General features: G+C 36.2%; 1 protein-coding gene across 9 annotated transcripts in view; it reads left to right on the forward strand.

The window, feature by feature from the left end:
• SH3GLB1 (SH3 domain containing GRB2 like, endophilin B1) overlaps positions 1–20,696 on the forward strand; it is a 48,138-nt gene extending 27,442 nt beyond the window's left edge. For 6 of the 9 annotated variants that reach the window (XM_054236497.2, XM_054236498.2, XM_002751037.8 and 3 more), the window contains 4 exons: positions 7,595–7,684; positions 8,062–8,162; positions 14,697–14,925; positions 15,615–20,696. In XM_054236497.2, coding sequence (XP_054092472.1) covers positions 7,595–7,684; positions 8,062–8,162; positions 14,697–14,925; positions 15,615–15,722 — 528 coding nt within the window. In that variant the 3' untranslated portion in view covers positions 15,723–20,696. Of the gene's footprint in view, positions 1–772; positions 797–7,594; positions 7,685–8,061; positions 8,163–14,696; positions 14,926–15,614 lie in introns of all 9 variants that reach the window. The other 3 variants (XM_009001629.6, XM_002751036.8, XM_035252048.3) reach the window with 1 other exon arrangement.
• Positions 20,697–21,426: the final 730 nt, after the last annotated feature.

Genomic DNA, 21,426 nt, shown 5'->3' on the forward strand with positions numbered 1-21,426 from the left:
AAGCAGGAAAGTAATAGGAAAGATTATTGTACAGAATATATAAAATGCATTTTTGTTTTTGGTTTTTTTTAAACTAATTATTGAAGTCCTGGCTGAATTAGGGCTTACCTTAGATAGCAAGAGAAAGCATTAATGTGTTTCCATTGTCTTATCTATAGGTAAATGAAAAGGTGAAAATATTTCAGTCATTGCTAATTTAGCATATAAAGCATAGGTTTTCTTTTTGTCTCAGATAAAAACATAATTCTAAACAATTAACAAGACTGTTTCATGAATATTTGTTTTTACAATTAATGTAATCTGCTTACAGTAAAATATATTTACTGCTGGTAATTTTATATTTATTATATGTCCAGCTTACTGTTTCCCTCCAAAAAGGCTGCATTAGCATTCAGTGTCCATTAATCCTTGCTTTGCTTCATTTCCTAAAATTTTAGAATTTATACATAAATGAGAAATTTGAAATCATTTAGTCCAAATCTCTAATTTTCCAGATGAGAATACTGGAGCTAAGAAAGATTAGGTATTCCAAATTTTAGAAAAACTGTTAATTTATAGACTTAGCATAAGATTTTTAAATTGATAGTAATGACACATATAGAAGTCGTATTTTCACAGTATGTTTAGTTACTACTGTGTTTAATCTATTAATATTATTCTGAAAAAGAGTATGCCATTTATACAAATATTTATATTTTTCTATACTAAGTGGTACAAAATAAATTCCAACTTTGATGCTCTGTATTTTTCTCTAATTTTTAATGCTGGCTAGATTTGGGCAGAGGAAGTGACAAAAGTAAGTAAATTATTAAACTACAAAACTGTGAAACAAGAATTTAATTATTTTTGATTTAGTAAATATTTATTGGGCAACAGCCATGGGTCCAGTCACAGCCTGTGTTACTGTATCTTATAAAAATCTGAAAATGATGGATATGTTCAGGTCTCTTTAGCTAATAGAAGCTTTACCAAGCAGTTGAATGATCCTGCAGAGATGTGGTTTGCACACACACTGATAAATCTTAGATATTTGTTATGCTAAGCGGTAATCTTACAGTACCTTGCTATAGAAAGCAAGTGAAATGCTTGTTAATGGTTTTTAAAATGTAAAATATAGTTAACACTGTGTCCTGTATCTTCAGATAGTTGGAACTATCATATTTCATACAAATGAATTTTTTTTTGAGGCGGAGTTTCACTGTTGTCATCCAGGCTGGAGTGCAATTGTACTATCTCGGTTCACTGCAACCTACATCTCCTGGGTTCAAGTAATTCTTGTGCCTCAGCCTCCCAAGTAGCTGGGATTACAGGTGCCCACCACGATGCCTGGCTAATTTTTTGTATTTTTTGCAGAGATGGGGTTCCATCATATTGGCCAGGCTGTTCTCAAAGTCCTGACCTCAGGTGATCCACCCACCCACCTTGGTCTCCCAAAGCATTAAATGCAGGATAGCAAATATTTGATTTTACTACAGTTAAGGTCATTATTATGAATACTTACTATTATACTGTTAGCGATTGGATTTGTTGTTTTACAACTATGTTGTCTCTTCCCTCAGTATCAGACTATTGCTTCTAGAAGCTGTCTATATGATTGCTGCTAGCAGGTCTTCTGTCTGTGTTACCATTTCTAATCTTCTGTGGGCTCAGAAATCAAATAAGCAAGAATTTAAGGAATAAAATTATAAACTATATTATATGCAGACTTGTTTCAAATGTTTTTTTAAGTCTTAAGAAGCATTTTTCATTTACTTTTTATGTTCAGGCCCACTAAACTCTGACCTCCACATGAGGATAACACTGGAGACTGAGGACAGGTGGTGATTGTGAACCCTGACAATTAATAGCTTTATAAACTTTAACTTTTATTTTCTGGCTTTGTAGGATTGATTATACAGTCTGTTTTACGCCTAGGTTATAGAGCTATTGATTCTATGACTTGGATATCCAGTATGAAATTTTTGCCTTATGCTTTTATCCCCTTTGTGGAGTCTGTTCATCTATTTAGTTACAATTCCACACTGGCTTCTGATTTCTCCCTAAAGTTCTAGCGTGAAAAAAGGCAGAGTAACACAGGAGAGAATATAGGTTGAGCAAAAAAAAAAAAAACAGAATGTCTTCCTCCTTGGCGTAAAGGTACACTAGAAAACCTCTGATTTGATTTTGTAATCTCTGTAACTTTAGGAAATACTTTAACACAATACATGGGAAGAAACTCATGAAACAAATGTTCATATTATATACATATACATAAAAATCTGAAGAAACATATCAAAATGGATTTGAGGGTTATTTTTTCTTCTACACATCTCACTTCTGACATTTTTATAATTAAAAATGTATAAATGGCCAGGTGCAGTGGCTCACACCTGTAATCCCACCACTTTGGGAGGCTGAGGTCGGCAGATCACCTGAGGCCAGGAGTTCGAGACCAGCCTGACCAACATGGTGAAACCCCATCTCTACTAAAAATACAAGCTTAGCTGGGCATAGTATCTCAGCTACTTGGGAGGCTGAGGCAGGAGAATTGCTTGAACCGAGAAGGTGGAGGTTGCAGTGAGCCAAGATCAGCTATTGCACTCCCCAGCCTAGGCAACAAGAGCAAAACTCCATCTCAAAAAATAAATAAAATAAAAATGTATAAATGTTAAAACTGTATTCCTGGAGTATTTTAAGATTTTAAGCCATATGTATATTAAGCAACACTGATCAAGATAATCACAGCAAATGCCTCAGAAGCATTACCAAATTTTTAAAATTGATTTATTAATCTTTAAATTCTGGGGTACATGTATGGCTTACAGATACCCAATCCTGACATCATGGGCCAACAGATTCTTGCCTGTCTTGCAGTTACATTAAAACAAAAAAACTCTTCTGGCTTACCTAACCCATGTTATGCTATCATGTAGTCTAGATCAGTTAGTCTAGTAGCAGTTATTTTTAGCAGTAGATGGTCTTTTCCCTGGGGATTTGTTTACAGGACAGAATATTAGCCCTTTTTTATATCTATCTTTGTAATGTGGATCATTTTCTTCCAAAGTAAATTGATTATGCTGAACCTAATTTAGCCTCTCAGATCAATTGCTATGATCAGTTATATATGTCAGAAGTATAGATGATTTGGGACATTTGACTTTGTTTGAAGCCACCCAAACATGCACTGAAACTTGTTCAGGAAATGAGATGCCTTTTTCCCTATCATCTACCTTCTCTAAATAAAGTCTATATATCGTACAGAAGGACATCCTAAGCTTTGTAACATGGTGCCTTTCTTCATTATTAAATATAACTCAAACCTAGAAGACTGATCCCTCATCCTTCATTTAATATTTTTTATTCAATGTACTTAGCATGAAAACATTATTTTCACCTTAGTCTCAAACTTCCTTGTCACCTTAATCTGCTACCTAGTTTACTTGCTTACACCCTACCCAGAAATAATGTCAATTAGTAGGATTTTCTGCCATTTCTTGGCCATTAAATGAAACTGTACTTTCATGATCAAAGACCTACATGGACTAGCCTAGTTTACTTCTGAGGTGCATTTATTTTTGGTTTGTTGTAGTTACTAATGTTACTCAAAGCCATTTTGTATTCAACCAAGCAGAACAGTAAATAGTGCAAATGTAACATTGATGTAATTGGTTTTCCTTAATGCTCTCCTTAGGAAGAACATTGCTTCTTTTTTTCTCCTGGGACTTTTCTCTACTTCATACTAGCTTCCAGATGAAGCTTACTTTAGCCCTGCTATGAAAACACCATGGGCTCTGGGTTTAGTAAAGTAAATTTAATTTCTACTTTTGATTTACTAAGTAAGCTTATTTCCGTAAGTCCAAGCTAGAGATAAATTCTTAGTCCTCTGCCAGGTTTGTTGCCAATGGGATGTCACAATAACTGATTACCTACTTTGCTGCTACTTCCTTGTAGACTGGCTCACTAGGTTAACTGATTATCTACTTTCCTGCTCCTTCCTTGTTGACTGCCTCAATGAGTTAAACTATTGCCTCCAAAAAGGGTGAGGAAAGGAAAAAGTTCATACCTTGTTTGTTTTTTCACTTTTGTTATATCTTGGAAATGTCATAAATCATTCGCATAGGTAGAAAAAGCTGTTTGTGCTGGAGAGGTAGTCAAAGGTAGTATTATAATGACAGTGTTACCAATGGTAATTCTCAATAGAAGATAAGCAAACTATTCTGAGTAAGCTGTGAGGTTTTATTTCTCTTTCCCACTTAATAACAACCAACTCTGACTAAAGGTTTGAGATGTTTTTGCCACTATTTGCCTTTTTTAGATCTTGTTGATTTTTCAGTGAACTGTTTTGTTGCAGCAGTAAGCCTCCTTTATCAGATGGCTGAATCCAGTAGTGGCATACTATTATTTACATCTCTTCCCAACTCCACAGTCTACGACTTCATCTTAGTATCTGGAAATCAGCCATGGTGGGAGTATTTATATCATGAAAATCTGGATATGAGAGCTTTTTTCTATTTCTTGGAGAAGAATTTAACAGCACACCAGAGTTGATTGAAGTTCAATCATAACTTAAATAACTTTTTAAAACCCTAGTATATCTTAATAAGTTATATTTCTGCTTAAGGCATTTTTTTATGCATAGTTTGAAAAGAAACCTTAAAAGACATTTAAAATGTAGGACAAAGAATCCTTTGAATGAACCTAAAAACTGGTGATAGCAACAGGTGTTTGGCAGCTAAACATGAGGTAAAAATCCTGTCGCTTCACTCTAAAGTCTTGCATTTGAGACTGAAGACTATCTTTAATATCAAAGTAAAAACTATAGTAGTAATTGAGAATTTTATACTTGTAAAACCGGTCATCTTGAAATTTTATAAAATATTAAAATGTAGCAAAATTGATACTAGAAAATTTATGAAAATATCTTGACTTTCCCATAGTAGTTCTTCTAGGCTCTTAAGAGTGGATCTTTTTTTTTTTTTTTTTGGGGGGGGGCGGGGAGGAAGGCAGGAAGGGAGGGAAGAAGGACGGTAGGGAGGAAGGAAGGAAGGAAGGGAGAGAGGGAGGGAAGGGAAGGAAGGAAATCAAGCAATGAGAGAGACATTGCCAACCTGGATCTAGAGGTTTACAAGTTGATTTCTTTTTTTTGAGAGAAGGAAAAAAGAAAAGAAAAAATAAGTAAAGGAGAGGAAGAAAGAGGAAGAGAAAGAGGAAGAGTAAATGGAAATAATTGCTTTATTTTGAAAAAAATTGGGTATTAATGATGGCCAATCAATGTTTCATTTAAGCTTATGGGTAGGTGTGATGTGGTATTGACAAGAATGTATATTTTGTGTATTTGAAGTGGAGAGCTCTATAAATATTTATTAAGTTTACTTGTTCCAGATCTGAGTTCGAGTCCTTGATATCCTTATTAATTTTCTGTCTCATTGAATCTAAGTCTCATATCTGGGTGTTAGGATCGTTAGCTCTTGTTGTTGCATTGATCCTTTTACCACTATATCTTTGTTGCTTTAAAATCTATTTTATCCGATACAAGAATTGCAACTCCTGCTTTTTGTTTATTTATTATTTATTTTTGCTCTCCATTTGGTTGGTAAATCTTTCTCCATCCCTTTGTTTTGAGTCTTTGTGTATCCTTGCATGTGAAATAGGTCTGGATATAACATGCCGTTGGGTTTTGGCTGTGTCTTTTGATTGGGGGATTTAGTCAATTTAAATTTAGGGTTACTGCCATTTGATGTTGACTGGTTGTTTTATCCATTCGTTGGTGTAAATTCTTCTTTATGTTGGTGCTCTTTACTTTTTGGTGTATTTTTAGAAAGGCTAATACTGGTTGTTTCTTTCTGTGTGTAATGCTTCTTTCAGAAGCTCTTGTAAAGCAGGCCTGGTGGTAATAAAATCTCTGAGTTCTTGCTTGTTCATAAAAGATTTTATTTTTCCTTCAGTTGTGAAGCTTAGTTTTGCTGGATATGAAATTCTGGGCTGAAGGTTCTGTTCTTTGAGGATGTTGAATATTGGCCCCCACTCTCTTCTGGCTTGTAGAGTTTCTGCTGAGACATCTGCTGTAAGTCTGATAGGCTTCCCTTTGTAATTAACCTGACCTTTCTCTCTAGCTGCTCTTAGTATTTTCTCCTTCATTTCAACCCTGGTGAATCTAACGATTATGTGCCTTGGGGTTGCTCTTCTTGAGGAATATCTTTGTGGTGTTCTCTGTATTACCTGGGGTTGAATGTTGACCTGCTTTGCTAGTTTAGGAAAATTTTCCTGAATAATATCCTGAAGGGTATTTTCCAGCTTGGATTCATTCTCTCGGTCACATTCAGGTACAGCTATCAAACGTAAATTTGGTCTTTTCACATAGTCCCACATTTCTTGGAGACTTTGCTCATTCCTTTTTATCCTTTTTTCTCTAATCTTTTCTTCATGTTTTATTTCATTAAGTTGGACTTTGACCTCTGATATCCCTTATTCTGCTTGAACAATTCGAGTGTTTAAACCTGTGCATACTTCTCGGAGTTCCTGTATTGTATTCTTCAGTTCCATTAATTCACTCATACTCCTCTCTAAGTTGTCTATTCTCATAGGATTTCATCAAACCTTTTTTCAAAGTTCCTAGTTTCTTTACGTTGGGCTACAACATGATCTTTTAACTCACCGAAGTTTGTTATTATCCATTCCTTGAAGAGTGATTCTGTCATCAGGATGCGCTCGTTTTCCATCAAGCCTTTTTCCATTGTTGATGTGGAACTGTGATCATCTTTAGAGGGAGAGGCGTTCTGACTTTGAGTATTCTCAGCTTTTTTATGCTGGTTTCTTCCCGTCATTGTAAATTTATCCTCCTGTCGTCTTTGAAATTACCAACTTTCAGATTAGGTCTCTTGAGTGGATGTCCAGGTTGTTAGTTCCCAGGGCCAGAGCAGCGGTGTTAAAACTGATGGTGCTTTTCTGCCCAGGATTCTCCTGTCTGGCTTCCTTCTTGTGTCCGTCGTAGGCGACTCTGCCTCCCTGGGGCTCCAAACCTCAGTCAGAAGGGGAACCTGTCCCGTTTGCTCTGCGCAGAGCGCTGCTGCGCTGGGCTCTTGTGTCCTGCTGGGGACCCGTGCGGGTCCTCTGAACCTGTTTACTCTGCTCAGAGAGCTGCTGCGCCGAGGTGCCGGCGGAACCGCTGCGCCGGCCACAAGAGTCGCGCTGGCCACCCGTGTGTTTCCTCCACTGGGGGATCTTCTGCTCCGTGAGCGACCAGAATTTGTCTGAAAGTGTGGCGTCCTCTAGTTCTCCGCACCTTCCCTGAGAGCTGCAATCCCGGGATGTTAGTGATCGGCCATCTTGGATCATTCCTTCAAGAGTGGATCATTAAGCTTTAGTATAACAGATTCTTTTGAGTCAAGTACTGGAATCAGTTGTCCAGTTGAGTAATACAGAAAAGCTAAGGTCTAGAAATCAGGGGACCATTTTAGATAACAAAGCAGAATTGGGGAATTCCAATTATAACTTGAGGTTATGATTAGATTTTTACTTGAGGTTTGTTTGGGGAATCTTTCAACTGTCCAAAATAAATGTATATAAGATGGACTGAGTCTTCTAAAGAGATTCTAAAAGCATATTATAATTTAAGTCTGAACAGGAATTAAGAATAACTCAAAGTGAATTTGATCGTCAAGCAGAGATTACCAGACTTCTGCTAGAGGGAATCAGCAGTACACATGTGAGTATTCATTCATTGGAAATTCATTTGGAATAAGACTTTGGTAGTCCTACGGCAATTTTCGGAGGAAAAACTCAACTTTTCAGTCATTTATCAAGGAAATTTAAGTTGTATTACTTTCCAATATATCTAAAGAAATATTTTAAATGTTTGTTTACATCTTTTCACCTAGTTCTCCCACCCTCATTGCATGCTGGTATTTATTGGCTAAGCAGAGTTTGCTAGTGACTGTTCACCAAGGTCAATCTTAATAAACCTTGTAGTAAGATGTTAGATACTGGTGATTCTACCTCAGTACCATATTGTGATCTGTCTCCCCTTTGCATTGACCATTGAAGTTGATTATAGAGCTAAGAACTATTAACTTTCCTTCACAGGCCCATCATCTTCGCTGTCTGAATGACTTTGTAGAAGCCCAAATGACTTACTATGCACAGTGTTACCAGTATATGTTGGACCTCCAGAAACAACTGGGAAGGTGATAATTTGCTTTTCATGTGTAAAGAGGAAAAATTCAGATTTTTGCATACGAAGTAATAGTAGGGATGAAAATTAGAGGAATTAAAGGTTCTTATTAGCTTTCTTAGAAATAGTTTCTTTTTTTAGAAAAGTAGTTATCAGATTTCTGAGTTAACAAAATATTTCGAGCCCTTCTGGCACAGAGGGATGTTAACAGGGATGGAAAAGAAAAGTGAATACCTTCTCAGTACTATAAGGTTAAAGTATTTCAGGTTAACTTTTCTCCTGCCACCGAATAATTTTTGCTATTAGTTGAGGAAGATATAATTACATTTATAGTTAACCTTAAAAATAAACTAGTTTATACTTACTCATTACTCACTTGTTTACTATATTAAAAAAAGAAAAGTTTTAGATCATTTTGTAAGACATCATATCTACTGATGTGATTATTTTGAGTATGATAACATACTTTAAAGCAGAATGATAGTATGTAAAACATAGCTCAATCACTCATTCATTTATTGATTATCTGCCATGTGCCAAACACTGTTATATATTCTGGGGTAATACCAGCAAATAAAACAGGCAAAGATGCTTGCCTTTATGGAGCTTACATTATAAGGTGACACTGAAAATAAAATAATGTATAGAGCAAACATGGTCTCTGCTCTCACAACACTTAGTCTAAGTAGAAATACAAAGTAAGCCATTGGTAGACAGGCTATGTGGTAAGTAGAAAAGTAGAAGGTGCCTGGCATTGTGAAGGCATCTAACTGTGAGTAAGGTATATCTAGCAGAGTTTCCCAGGCAAAGTTATCTTGGTAGGAATAATATAGATGAAGAAAGGGACACGGATAAACATTCTAAACAAGGAAGGATATGTATATAAAAAAGCCAGAAGAAAGAGAGAGTAGGGCAAGTTCAGGGAACTAACGGTAGTCAATTCAGGCTGGAGCATGGTGTTCAAGAATGGAATGGTAGATCAATCTAGAGGAGTTAAGCAGAGTCATACCATGAATGGCCTTTAAAGTAAGTTGTTGTAAGGAGTTTGGAATATATATAATGAACCATTAAAGCAGGGGAGTGATATGTAGCATCTGAAGGAAGAATATCAAAAAAATCATTTCAAGGAATAAGGTAAATAAAAAAGTCACTTTGGTGTTTCTTTCTGCATATTAACACTTCAGAACTTGGCCTGGAACGAAATTGGGCACATCCGTGAAACCAATTTTGGACCTCAAAAAATGAATTTCAGCGTAATAATCATTAGTTAATCTAACAGAATTTACAGGAGCATTTACATATCTATATGTTTGAGGTTTTATTAGTGGTTTTAATATCTCAAGGCAGAGCACCACTTTATCTTTATGTAATTACAAATATTTTAAGCCCAAGAAGCCTTAGTACTTTTTTCCACTTTATCCTGAAACTCTAGAAGTGCAGTATAGGGGTTGCTTATTACCGTTTATACTTGCATTCTGCTTAAAGCCACACTATGCTTAGGACTTGGCCATTTAAATAAAATACAGTTATTACATTATTACTGCACTTTGAAATAAGCTCCAGCAGTACAAAGTAAAAGCAGTACTATTATTGTAGAAAAGATTTAGGTAAATCTTTCAATATAATTGAGGGTAGCTCGTCTCTCTACCCTCAATTATATTATTGCTAATGACCAAGGAACATTGTGGGAAGTTTTATCTCTTTAATTTGTTGCAGGTTATGCTTTTTAAGATAGTACATAGAAATATTCAAATATAGAACTTCATAAATCATCCAGATCCACACTAATAAATTCAAAAGCTATTTATGAAGAATAGAACCAGATTATATTGTTAATAGTTGTAATAACAGTACCAAAAGGTAGTAGTAACTGAATAACAGCAATCACTTTGGTTGAGCTTAAGTTGTATGCAGGTGCTCTTCCAAACACCTCGTGTGTATTATTAACTGTATAATCCTCACCACCAAATGAGATAGGTACTTTTATTATCCGTATTTTAAAGATAAGAAAGCAGAAGTACTAGTAACAAGAATAGCCATTTTTTTAATAGTTGGAAGGCTTTTACATATCAAGCTCCAGTGGCTTGACATTTGTATAGTAATTGCTATGATTTTTTTAATATATCAATAAAAGTTTTTAAAAGGTGAAAATGGCCTTTCAGTTCATTTTTTAAGTCTCTAACTCTGCACAATTGACATAGGTAGACTTTAGTGGCCAAACAAAGGCTAAAATCTTACTAGTAGATTTGAAAGTAAAATATCATGGTTAGAGAACTAAAAAAGCCATGTGTATATACATATTCCTATTAATAGAGCTTTTTCTTATCTTCAGAAATGTATGTGTTTAATCACTGCTGAGGAGCTGAGTTCCCTGAGGAAGGGATACTAGGAGCAGTAGTCTTAATTTTAGAGAGAAAAAGCTATAATTAAAACTGTTTCTTCTTATTAAAACCATTTATCCATCAGAGGAACATATGGTTTTCATTTTTAAAATGCACTCTTCTAGATGTGGAGGATATAGTATATAAATAAAATAATCCAAATTCCTGCCTTCTTGGAATCTACATTCTATATAGGACAGAAGGGAGCAGAAAAGCAATATGTATGTAAATTATATAGTATATTAGAAGGTGATAAATGGTGTACAGAAAAATATAGCAGGGAAGTACCTTGGTGAGAGTAGGGAAAGATGTAAGAAAGCAAAGCATGCAGGCATCTGAGAAAAGAAGCTCCAGGAAGAGGGTGTAGCAAGTACAAAAACCCTGAGGGAGTGACATAGCTGGCATGGTCAAGGAACAGCAAGGAGGGCTTGGCTAGGGATGAATAGAGGAAATGGGGAGTCAAAACATACAAGGCTTTGAAAGCTACTATTTAGACTTTGGTCTTTACTCAGAGATGTGGAGCCTTTGGAAATTTTGAGCTGAGGAGTGACATAATTTTAGGCTTTAACAGAATCATTCTGGCTGCCACGTTGAGGATAGGTGTTAGTATGGGTTGAAGCTGACAAATCTGTTTCAAACTTGCTGCAATAATGTAGTCAGTAATTCAGTTAGACGATGGTGGTCACTTGGATCAGGGTAATTGTGGTTGATATGATGGAAGTGGTCAGGTCCTGGGTGTATTTTACAGTTAAAGGTAGCAAGATTTACTTGACAGACTATATGTATATTGGACATAAAGATGTCAGTAATTATTGCAAGTTTTTGACCTAAACAACTGAAAGAATGGGGAGTTAGCCCGGTGCAATGGCTCACGCCTGTAATCCCTGGGATTAGCCAGACCATTCTGGCTAACATGGTGAAACCCTGTCTCTACTAAAAATAGAAAAATTAGCTGGGCATGGTGGTGCACATCTGTAATCCCAGTGACTTGGGAGGCTGAGGCAGTAGAATTGCTAGAACCCGGGAGGCAGAGGTTGTAAGTGAGCCGAGATCGCGCCACTGCACTTCAACCTGGCAATAGAGCGAGGCTCCATCTCAAAAAAAAGAAAGAAAAGAATGGGGAGTTGTTAGTTAAAATGGGGAATGCCAGAGGAGACAAAGATTTCAGGGATGGAGTTGTGGAGGGAGTATGTCAGTTATATTAGAAGCCCAATCTTAAATATGTTAAGTTCAAGATGTCTATTTAACATTTAAGTGGAGATATCCAGTTTTAGGATATGCAGGTCTAGACTTGGAATGGGGGCAGGGTAGAGAGATAAATTAGAGAGTTGTCAGTACGTCAAGGATATTTAAATCTGTAAGACTAGATAAACCGCCAAAGAAGTAAGTCTAGAGAAAAGAAGAGGATCAAGGACTGATCCCTGAAGTACTCTAGCATGGAGAGTTGAGGAATGAGGCTAGGAGGATGATAAGGAGTGAAGCAGTGAGGTGAAATGGAAACCAGGAGTATGGCCTGGAAGTTAAGTCAGCAACATGTGTGAAAGTGGGAGAAAATGGTCACTGCATAGGTCAAGTGAGAGGATTGAGGAACATTAAAGTCATTGCAGACCTTGACAAGTAGTTTTGGTAAAACAGTAGGAGCAAAGTAATGTTTATAATGTAAGAGACTGGGAGGAAAGGAATTGTGACTGTAAGTTTAGGTAAATCTTTCTAGGAGTTTTATAGTGACGAGGAAGAGAGGAAGGAGGCAGTAGCCAGAGGAGAAAGTGAGGTCTAGTAATTTTTTGTTTTTTAAGTTAGGAGAAATAAGGGCATGTTTGTAAGCTGATGGGAATGATACAATAGATGGAGAAAATATGATAATGTGGGAAGGAAAGGGAAGAATTGCTAGAATGATATGAGAGGCAAAAGAGATGAGATTTTGTGCACATGTGGAGAAATTTTCATCAGGAGCATAGACAGCTCATTCAAGAGTTTCCTGGCCCAGTGTAGTGGCTCATGCGTAGAATCCCAGCACTTTGGGAGGCCAAGGTGGGTGATCACTTGAGCTAGGAGTTTGAGATCAGTCCAGGCAATACGCAAAACCCTGTCTCTACAAAATATACAAAAATTAACCAGGTGTGGTGGTGCGTGCTCGTAGTCCAGCTACTCAGGAGGCTGAAGCAAGAGAATTGCTTGAGCGCAGGAGGTAGAGGTTGCAGTGAGCCGAGATTGCACCACTGCACTACAGCCTGGACAAAAGGAGTGAAATCCTGTACCAAAAAAAAAAGTTTCCTGATTGTTCTTTTTCCTCTCAGCTGAGTGTAATGGTTATGGGAAGAATTGCTGAAATTTTGAGGATGGGCGAGAGGGTATGAAATAGTCATCAGGGGAATGGAAAGTGAAAGTTAATGGACTAGAGAAATGTAGTATCATTGCCAGGTAGCATGTGAGGTTCCTAGTCATAAATTGAAGATAAAACAGCAAGCTTTTCTGTGTTTCTCCTGTCACAGTCGATGCATGGATACTGAGTAGGTAAATAGGGAGGTTTTTACCAAATCAGTACAATGAAGTGAGAGGCATAAGAAATGAGAGCTTATGTAAGGGATTATTATAATAATTAACTATGGACATGAAGAAGGTGTCGGTAGGATCAGAGATCCTGGTAGGCTTGTTGATGTGAGAGTACTTGAAAGAAAAAGGTGATGGTTAGAGAAAGGGATGGTGAAAACAATTATTATTGGAAGGGTTGTGGTTACTGGAATTGGTAAGATCTAGATGTGACTGTGGGAATGGGTGGCTGAACTAGGATCAGGTATAAAGTCTCTAGAAAAGTTCAAGGATCTAAGAGGCTAAAGTGTTGGAAGAATTGTCCATATGGATATTCAAGTCACCAAAAATTAAGTAAGATACAATGTCAGTGAGCCAGGCGCTAAAATCTTCTAGAGATGAAAATAAGAGAATGAGGCATCTGTAGGTGACTGCAACAAGAGATACTGGTAGTGTATATAGTCAAATCGCAGCAAGTTGAAGGATTGGGTAGAACTGTTGAGGGAAAAGAGTCTAAAAATGGTAATGAAGAACGTAAGACTCCATTGACCTCTAGGTTCAGTGATAAAAGAGGAGTATAGGAGACAAGCACTAGCACAGGAGGATGAAGGGAAGGTTTAGAGAAGGGGTTAAGGTTCCAGAGAATTTTGCTGATGACTGAATGATTTCCAGATGGCATAGTGGTCATGAAAAGAAAAGGGGACTTTTCTAGTTTAATGGATTTATTAAAACTTAAATATGAATTGTCATAGATAATTTTTCAGCTTAGAAATGGTTGAATTAGAGTTATGTCAGACCAGTGTTTTGTACTGTTTTCTATTTAGTATTATTGGGGAAACAGTAGCCTTAAACCAAAAATTCTAATTATCTTCAAGTTATTTATGAGCACATTAGTCAAAAAATATCATTGATTTCTAATAGATTTTTTTAATAGAACAAATAAACTTGTGAAATTTGTCCTATTCTACCATTGAGTCTTCAATTTCATTGAGATAATTTGCAATCATAATATATTATTTGAATGTCTATCTTCTCACTGTGTGTATGTCCTTAAGGGAATAGTATCATTTCGTTTTGTGTCTTCTGCTTCTCATAGTAATGCTGAATGTATAGATACAAATAAATGATATTGACAATACAAATGACAATAAATATTTTATTTGAATAGGAAAATGTGATTGGACCAGTTTATGAAAAAAGGGTGTAGTTATTCAAATACTTCTCAAATAATTAAATTGAGAAAGCCTCATATTTGTAGTATCTGATATATAAGTAGTTTTTCATCAGTATTTTTATTTAATAATTCATTAAGATAACATTCTAATGGAAGCTTTTTGGCAGTGCTTTAAAAATAAACCATCTATTTTTTCTGGGGGGGAAAAAGCCATTAATTTTAAGTTAATATTATGAGGACAGTTTTGAAACAGACTTTCAAGGATTTATATTTGAATACCACCTGAATTGTCTCTAGTATAATTGGCCCAAGAGGGAAAAGGAAGATAGATAAAAGTATTATTAATATCTGTAAATCTTTTCCAACGTGAACATTGGTAGAAAGTAAACAGTGCCACCGAGTGGTGGCATTTAGGAACTTTAGTCACTTGGAAATAGATAATTCGCCATTTTCTTTTCAACAGTTTTCCATCCAATTATCTTAGTAACAACAATCAGACTTCTCTGACACCTGTACCATCAGTTTTACCAAATGCGATTGGTTCTTCTGCCATGGCTTCAACAAGTGGCCTAGCAATCACCTCTCCTTCCAACCTCAGTGACCTTAAGGAGTGTAGTGGCAGCAGGAAGGCCAGGGTTCTCTATGATTATGATGCAGCCAACAGTACTGAATTATCCCTTCTGGCAGATGAGGTGAGTATTGTGGGTATGAGAAGAAAAATATATCACGAATGAACATACCTTCTAATATTATAAGAAAATGCAAATTCCCCATTAGTTATTTGGAAACAGTTTCATAGATTTCAGATGATTATATTAACATAAAATTGTAATTACTATTCTTTAATGTAATAGAATATCACAGAAATATTTAAAAGTTTTAACTGCCAAATAACTTGAAGATGTATAAAACTCCCTCCAATAAAATCCTTCATTTAGGCCAGGCATGGTGGCTCACACCTGTAATCTCAGTACTTTTGGGAGGCCAAGGCAGGAGGATCACTTGAGGCCAAGGGTTCAAGACCAGCCTGGGCAACATAGCGAGACCTCATCACTACAAAAAAATATCAAAAAATAGCTGAGCGTAATGGCATGCACCTGTAGTCCCAGGTACTCAGGAGTCTAAGATTGTTTGAGCATGGGAGGTCAAGGCTGCAGTGAGCCATGATCATGCCACTGCACTAGAGCCTGGGCAACAGAGTGAGACCGTGTCTCAAAAAAATAATAATAATAAATAAATTCTTTATTTTTCAGCACAATTGATAATAATGTTTAAATTCCTTTTGGTAAATAATTTAAACAAATTAAATATAAATCTGATTGGTTTTTTTACGTGTTTATTTTTTAATGTAGTTAATAACTGGAAGTATTTTATTTTGCAGGTGATCACTGTGTTCAGTGTTGTTGGAATGGATTCAGACTGGCTAATGGGGGAAAGGGGAAACCAGAAGGGCAAGGTGCCAATTACCTACTTAGAACTGCTCAATTAAATAGGTGGACTATGGAAAGGTTACCCATCATGACATTGTATTTATATACAATTAAGTCTAAATAAAGCAGGTTAAGTATCTTCCATGTTAATATGTTAAGAGACTGAAAAGAAAATACCAGCCACCAGAAACAGGCCTTTCTGCCAGTAAAGTTGCATGGTAAATATTTCATTACAGAATTTATGTTAGAGCTTTCATGCCAAGAATGTTTTCTTAAAAATTCTCTTTTATATTGAGGTTTCACTAATAAGCAGCTTCTACTTTTGAGCCTCAACTTAAAGCAGAACTGTTTTCTACTGAATTTTTCATTAACAGCAAGCTTTTTCTTTTATGTAAAATAAATCTATTGTGAATTAATATCAATGACTCATTTATTAGGTATAATTAATAGCCAAAGAATAAAATTAAAATTTGTTTTAAACTTTCAGTTTTAAAAAGAGCTATAGGATATAAACCTCTTTTGTGAAAAGTAGAATTTTCTGAATGTTTTCATAGACAAAAATACAGTTATACCATGTTTACCTGGTTTTCCAAGATAAATCAAATGATTTCTATGTTTTAATGGGTTATTTTGAGAGTCTTTTGGGTTTTTTAAATACTACAGAATGGTTTCTTTTAAAGTTAAGAACAACTAGTTTTTGAAAAGCAATACCATATTTCTCTGATAAATTTGTAGTTAAGGTTCTAGAAAATTGAGGACAAATTTACTTCATTTAACAAAAAGTTTTTAAGATTATTCAGTTGGCACAATTTAATGCATAATTGGGATTGGATCCATTAATAACATACTGTGGTACAGTAAAAAGAATTTGTTCTTATTGAACAACAAATTTGTATAAAAGTGTGGAATAATGCAACTACATTATTGAGTAAATTGTATACAAACAAATTTGGGGTGACTCTGAGCTTATATTAAAACATTGAAAATTTATTAATGAATACAGGCTATCTTGATAAGGCTCTCTGGTTATGAAACACATACTAATGAAATTATGAGTGACACATTGGAAGCCAGAAAATTGCTGTTTGGGCCATAACTATAAGTCAGCAAATTGGCAGATTGTTTCCATATTAAGACTTCTGTTCTCATTCATTCATTCGACAAACATTTGTTGAAGGCCAAATATGTGCTGGTCAACTGGGGATACTATCCTGAACAATATGCACACAGTTCTTGCACATGAAGAGCTTAAAGACCAGTAAAGGATACAGAAAATTAAACAAGCAATTGTCCTATAACAGGACCAGTGTTGTGATGGGGAAAATACAGGGTACTGTATTTGGGAGTCACCTAACTCCAATTTTGGGAGTGAGAGACGGTTTGGGAGAGAATTGTTCCAGATAAAAAGATGGATAACTAAGACAGCATAGCACATTCTGACAACTAAAGTAATTTACTCTAACTTAAGCATGAAGTACAAATGTGTAGTTCATTTATTGAGGGAATGTTAAGCTACTAAAATAATACTTTTGGTACTTTAAAAAAATGAATTCTTAAACATCATATACCATTCTAAAATTGTGTGTTAAGAGCTCCTAGTAAGAGCTTGGTAAACATGTTGACAATTTAACTCACAGTCTAAACTTTAAAAGTAGTTGTTACCCTTTTATTTCTGTGCCATGAGACTAATTTTTCTGCAGTTTTATAGTTATACAAGATGTTTTGACTCACTCTGAATTGCCATATTCTTAAACCCTCAAAAGCTGCTGAGGCTGGTCAGTTTTCTATAAAACCAAATAAATGAAACTTTCTCTTCCCTCAGAAAGGAAGTTTTACAGCCTAGAGTGCCATCTATTATGTTTTATAAGTCCAAATGTAGGCTTTGAAAGATCATACCAAAACTTCAGGTCCACTTAAACAGCAACTATAAATTAGGTTTATGGGAAATAGAGTAATACAGGGGAAAGAGTATCACTAATGGAGTGAAATGGTCCTGGGTTCAAATCCGGTGTTCCTCACACACTGTGCTCTTTAAGCTTCAACTCAGATGTATAACAACAGCCTTTTCTTTACCAGTAAAATGAGGACAATAATTATGACATCCTAGGGTGGTTGTGAGGATTAAATAGCAAATGTTATCTTGTATTTCAGGTGCTTTTTAGGGAAAGCCTTGGCACACAGTAAACGCATCCTGTAAATATCCGTTTCTCCTTGTTAGCCCCTGTAGCATCCTGACCTACCAAGTCTGTAGGCCTTGCATATCACTGTGCACCAGAGATACCTCTTTTATATCCAGGCTCTGTTTACTCTCTGTCAGTCCTCTCCTCCACCCTCTTTAAATCAGACCCCAGTCCAGGTTTAACCTTACCACAGTCAGTATAAATCCTTTTTTAGAACTTTCAGCTTTACATCAAGTGAAAGTTGATTTTAGTAACCCAGTAATGTACGGAAGACTTCAATACTGTTAAACTTCAAAGACTACTGGTACATTTGTCTACTACAGAACCACCACAATATGTATGCTTGTTCTTAGGTTTATTGCTTTTTATTTTAATAGGGTTTAGTTGTTTGGATTTTTTTTTTTGGTTTTGGCTTATTTTAAAGTCAAGTTTAGTTTTTACTCAGGTAAAGGCCTGTGAAGTTTCTTAGGCGTGGAAGAAAAAACTTGGGAAGCCTATTAATTCATGGTGCAATTCAAAATTGTTTAAATAAGCTCTGTGCCACTGAGCTTAATCTAAAATTATAGTCACATGTGAAGGATGCATATATGAAAGAAAAACTAAAATAATTGTAGGCTCTTCTACAAATGGAAAAAAAAAAGTAATTGGATTATGTCTGCCTTTTTCCTCAAAGTAATCTAACCTAAAAGGTCACAGTATTAAAACTTTTTTATGGTGCTAATCAGAAAAATTCATCTTGTAAGAAATGAACCCAAAAATGGGAATGTGCCTCCTCACTCTGCTTCACATGGGAAATAAATCCTGAGGCCAGGATCACAAGTAGGGTAGAGCCATCTTCATAGTCTCTTGTTATCCTCTCCCTCAATAAAGAACCAAGTGAGACTGGGAAGCTAGTATTGGGAAAACATTTCTGGGATAAGTTGTGGAGTGCAGAAGATGATGGATGGCAAGGCAAAAACCCATAGACTTGTTTACCCATAGAGGCCCCACTTGCCTCCATGCTGACAGGATTCCAGAAAAATTCCTTCCCTATCTCCCAAACACCTGAAATTTTGAAATACATTGCCCTACTATATAGCACTTTAAGCTTCGATGAGGTGCCGTAATGGAGAGATAGCTTCATAGTTTAGCCTATAGCCACCTTTGCCTCGAGATTTCCAGTTAAGAAGTGGCTTTTACCTCACATGAGTCTCAAAAGCTGGAGAGGAAGTTCCACCACCACCCCTGCCCTTTCTCCCATATTATGCTAATTAGCAAGTCTAACCAAGGCTGGGCGCAGTGGCTGATGCCTATAATCCCAGCACTTTAGAGGCTGAGGCAGGCGCATCACCTGAGGTCAGGAGTTCAAGACCAGCCTGGCCAACATGGGGGTCTCTACTAACAATACAAAAATTAGCTGGGCATGGTGATGTGCACCTGTAATTCCAGCTACTCAGGAGGCTGAGGCAGGAGAATCACTTGAATCCCAGAGGCAGAGGCTGCATGAGCCAGGATTGCACCACTGCACTCCAGCCTGGACAGCAGAGCAAGACTCTCAAGGAAAAAAAAACATCTACTCAGTAGAGCAGTGATTCACAAAGTGTGAGACCCTAGACTGGCAATATTTGCATCTCCTGGAGACTTGTTTAAAATGCTAGTTACTACTTTCAAGAACTTTGTACCTTCATTTGTACTTATTTTTTTGTTTTCAAGGGCCCATGGAATTAGTCTTCCATGTGACAGCTTTTTAAATATTTTAAGACAAAAACTGCATCTTCTAATCTTTATTGTGTTCTAGCACTAGTCATTGTAATTACATAGTTATTTTTATAATTTATTTGTTTAGTATATATCTGTCACTCTAGAATGTAGACTCCCTGAGATAAAGACTGTAATTCTTTTGATGGCTATTAAATTCCCAACTCTTAGCACAAGACCTAGCGCATAGTATGAACTCAGTAAATATTTGTTGAATAAAAGAAAAACGCAGATTTGTAGGCCTTTTCAGAGACCTGCTGACTCAGACTCTGAGAGTGGAGCCCAGCAATCTGTTGTAAAAGCCATTTGAGTAATACTGATGCACTCTAAAGCTTGAGAGCCACTGCAATAGAACTAAGAGTACATGCATTTCACCTTCAGGCCTACTCTCTGACATCACTTGAAAAACTCTCTCTGCCTTCTGTAACCCTTACCAAAAACATTGCCCCATCCATGTAGGGGAAACTTCTGGGCCATATTATAAGTGGTTATGAAGGTATAAGGACATGCATAGTGGGAAGTATTGCTTAGAATGCCAGTACTTGGTTGCTGTGGAAAGTTTCTAGGAATAGATTGCTAAGTCTAAAGAATTAGAGTAAGCACTACCATCATCCACATTTTCACTCAACATAGTGCCTTTTAATTGGTGACTAACATCAAAACACCCTGACAAACCATTAAAACGTGTACATCCCTGTGCCTCTTAGGGTGCTAAGTTCTGCTCTCATGCCTACTTCAAAGGAGACTTTTTAAAAAATTGTTAATGCTTTTTTATAATAGAAGTCATAGCCATGTCGGCAAAAAGAAAAACGATTCAGTGAGAAAGATAAAAATCACTGATAATTCCATCATACAGAGAGAACCACTGTTATTTAAGTATATGGCCTTCCAGACTTTTCTGTGCATTTACAGATTTTTTTAATGGGATCAAATTGTACATACTGTTTTGTAACTTTTTTTCACTCAAAAATACCATGACTGTCTTGTTGTATCAAGTATATTTCTACATCTCTTTTAATGGCTGCATGATATTCCATCATATGTGCCACATTTTATTAAACTACTGTTGAATTTTTAGGTTTCCAACTTTTCATTAATAAAGTGCTTTAAAGGACATTGTGTTGCCAAATCTTGTATGTGTTAATATTTTCTGAAGATAAATCCTTTAAGTGGAATTGCTAGTGAAGAAGGTATGCCAGTTTTTCAAAGCTTTTGTTACTGCCATGTTGCCCCCTAGGAAACTTTAAGCAGTTTATACTTTTACTAGCAGTTTATGAAAGAATACTGTTTCTTTTGAGGGCTTCCAACTAGAAAGTTCTTGGAGTCTTTCAAAAAGATCCTGCAAAATTAAAGATTAGTCTCAAATTTTTCTTAAATCATGACATCATGTACTGTTCTCCCCACTTTCTCTATCATATATTTTGTGATACTTTGAAATTCAATGTTTGTAGTACTTGCTCCCTCTTGCTTTTATTTAGTCTCCTGGAAGCATTATCACCTTTCTGACTTTTGCAGAGATAGTGGAAGAACAATCTTAAGTAGACTTGAATCTTGTGATATTTTTGACGCAGGCTTACTGTTGATGGATTTAGGAAATGTAGCCACCCACAATGGGGAAAGTAGGACTTTGGAAGGTAGGCAGAACAGTGGCTCTCCCACTTGTTTGCCAGGCCTTTCGTCAGTCATTAAACCTCTTTGAGCCTGCTTACTCATCTCTAGAATGAGAATAATATAAACTGCTTTGTAGCATTGAAAGGATTAATCATATTATGAAGAGCGTCTGGCACCTAGTGGGAGAGGCAGGCTACTCATATGGGAGAAGCATTCGTAAAGAGAGCAGTGAGAC

This window comes from Callithrix jacchus, chromosome 7 (genome assembly GCF_049354715.1).
Source record: "Callithrix jacchus isolate 240 chromosome 7, calJac240_pri, whole genome shotgun sequence".
NCBI lineage: Eukaryota > Metazoa > Chordata > Mammalia > Primates > Cebidae > Callithrix > Callithrix jacchus.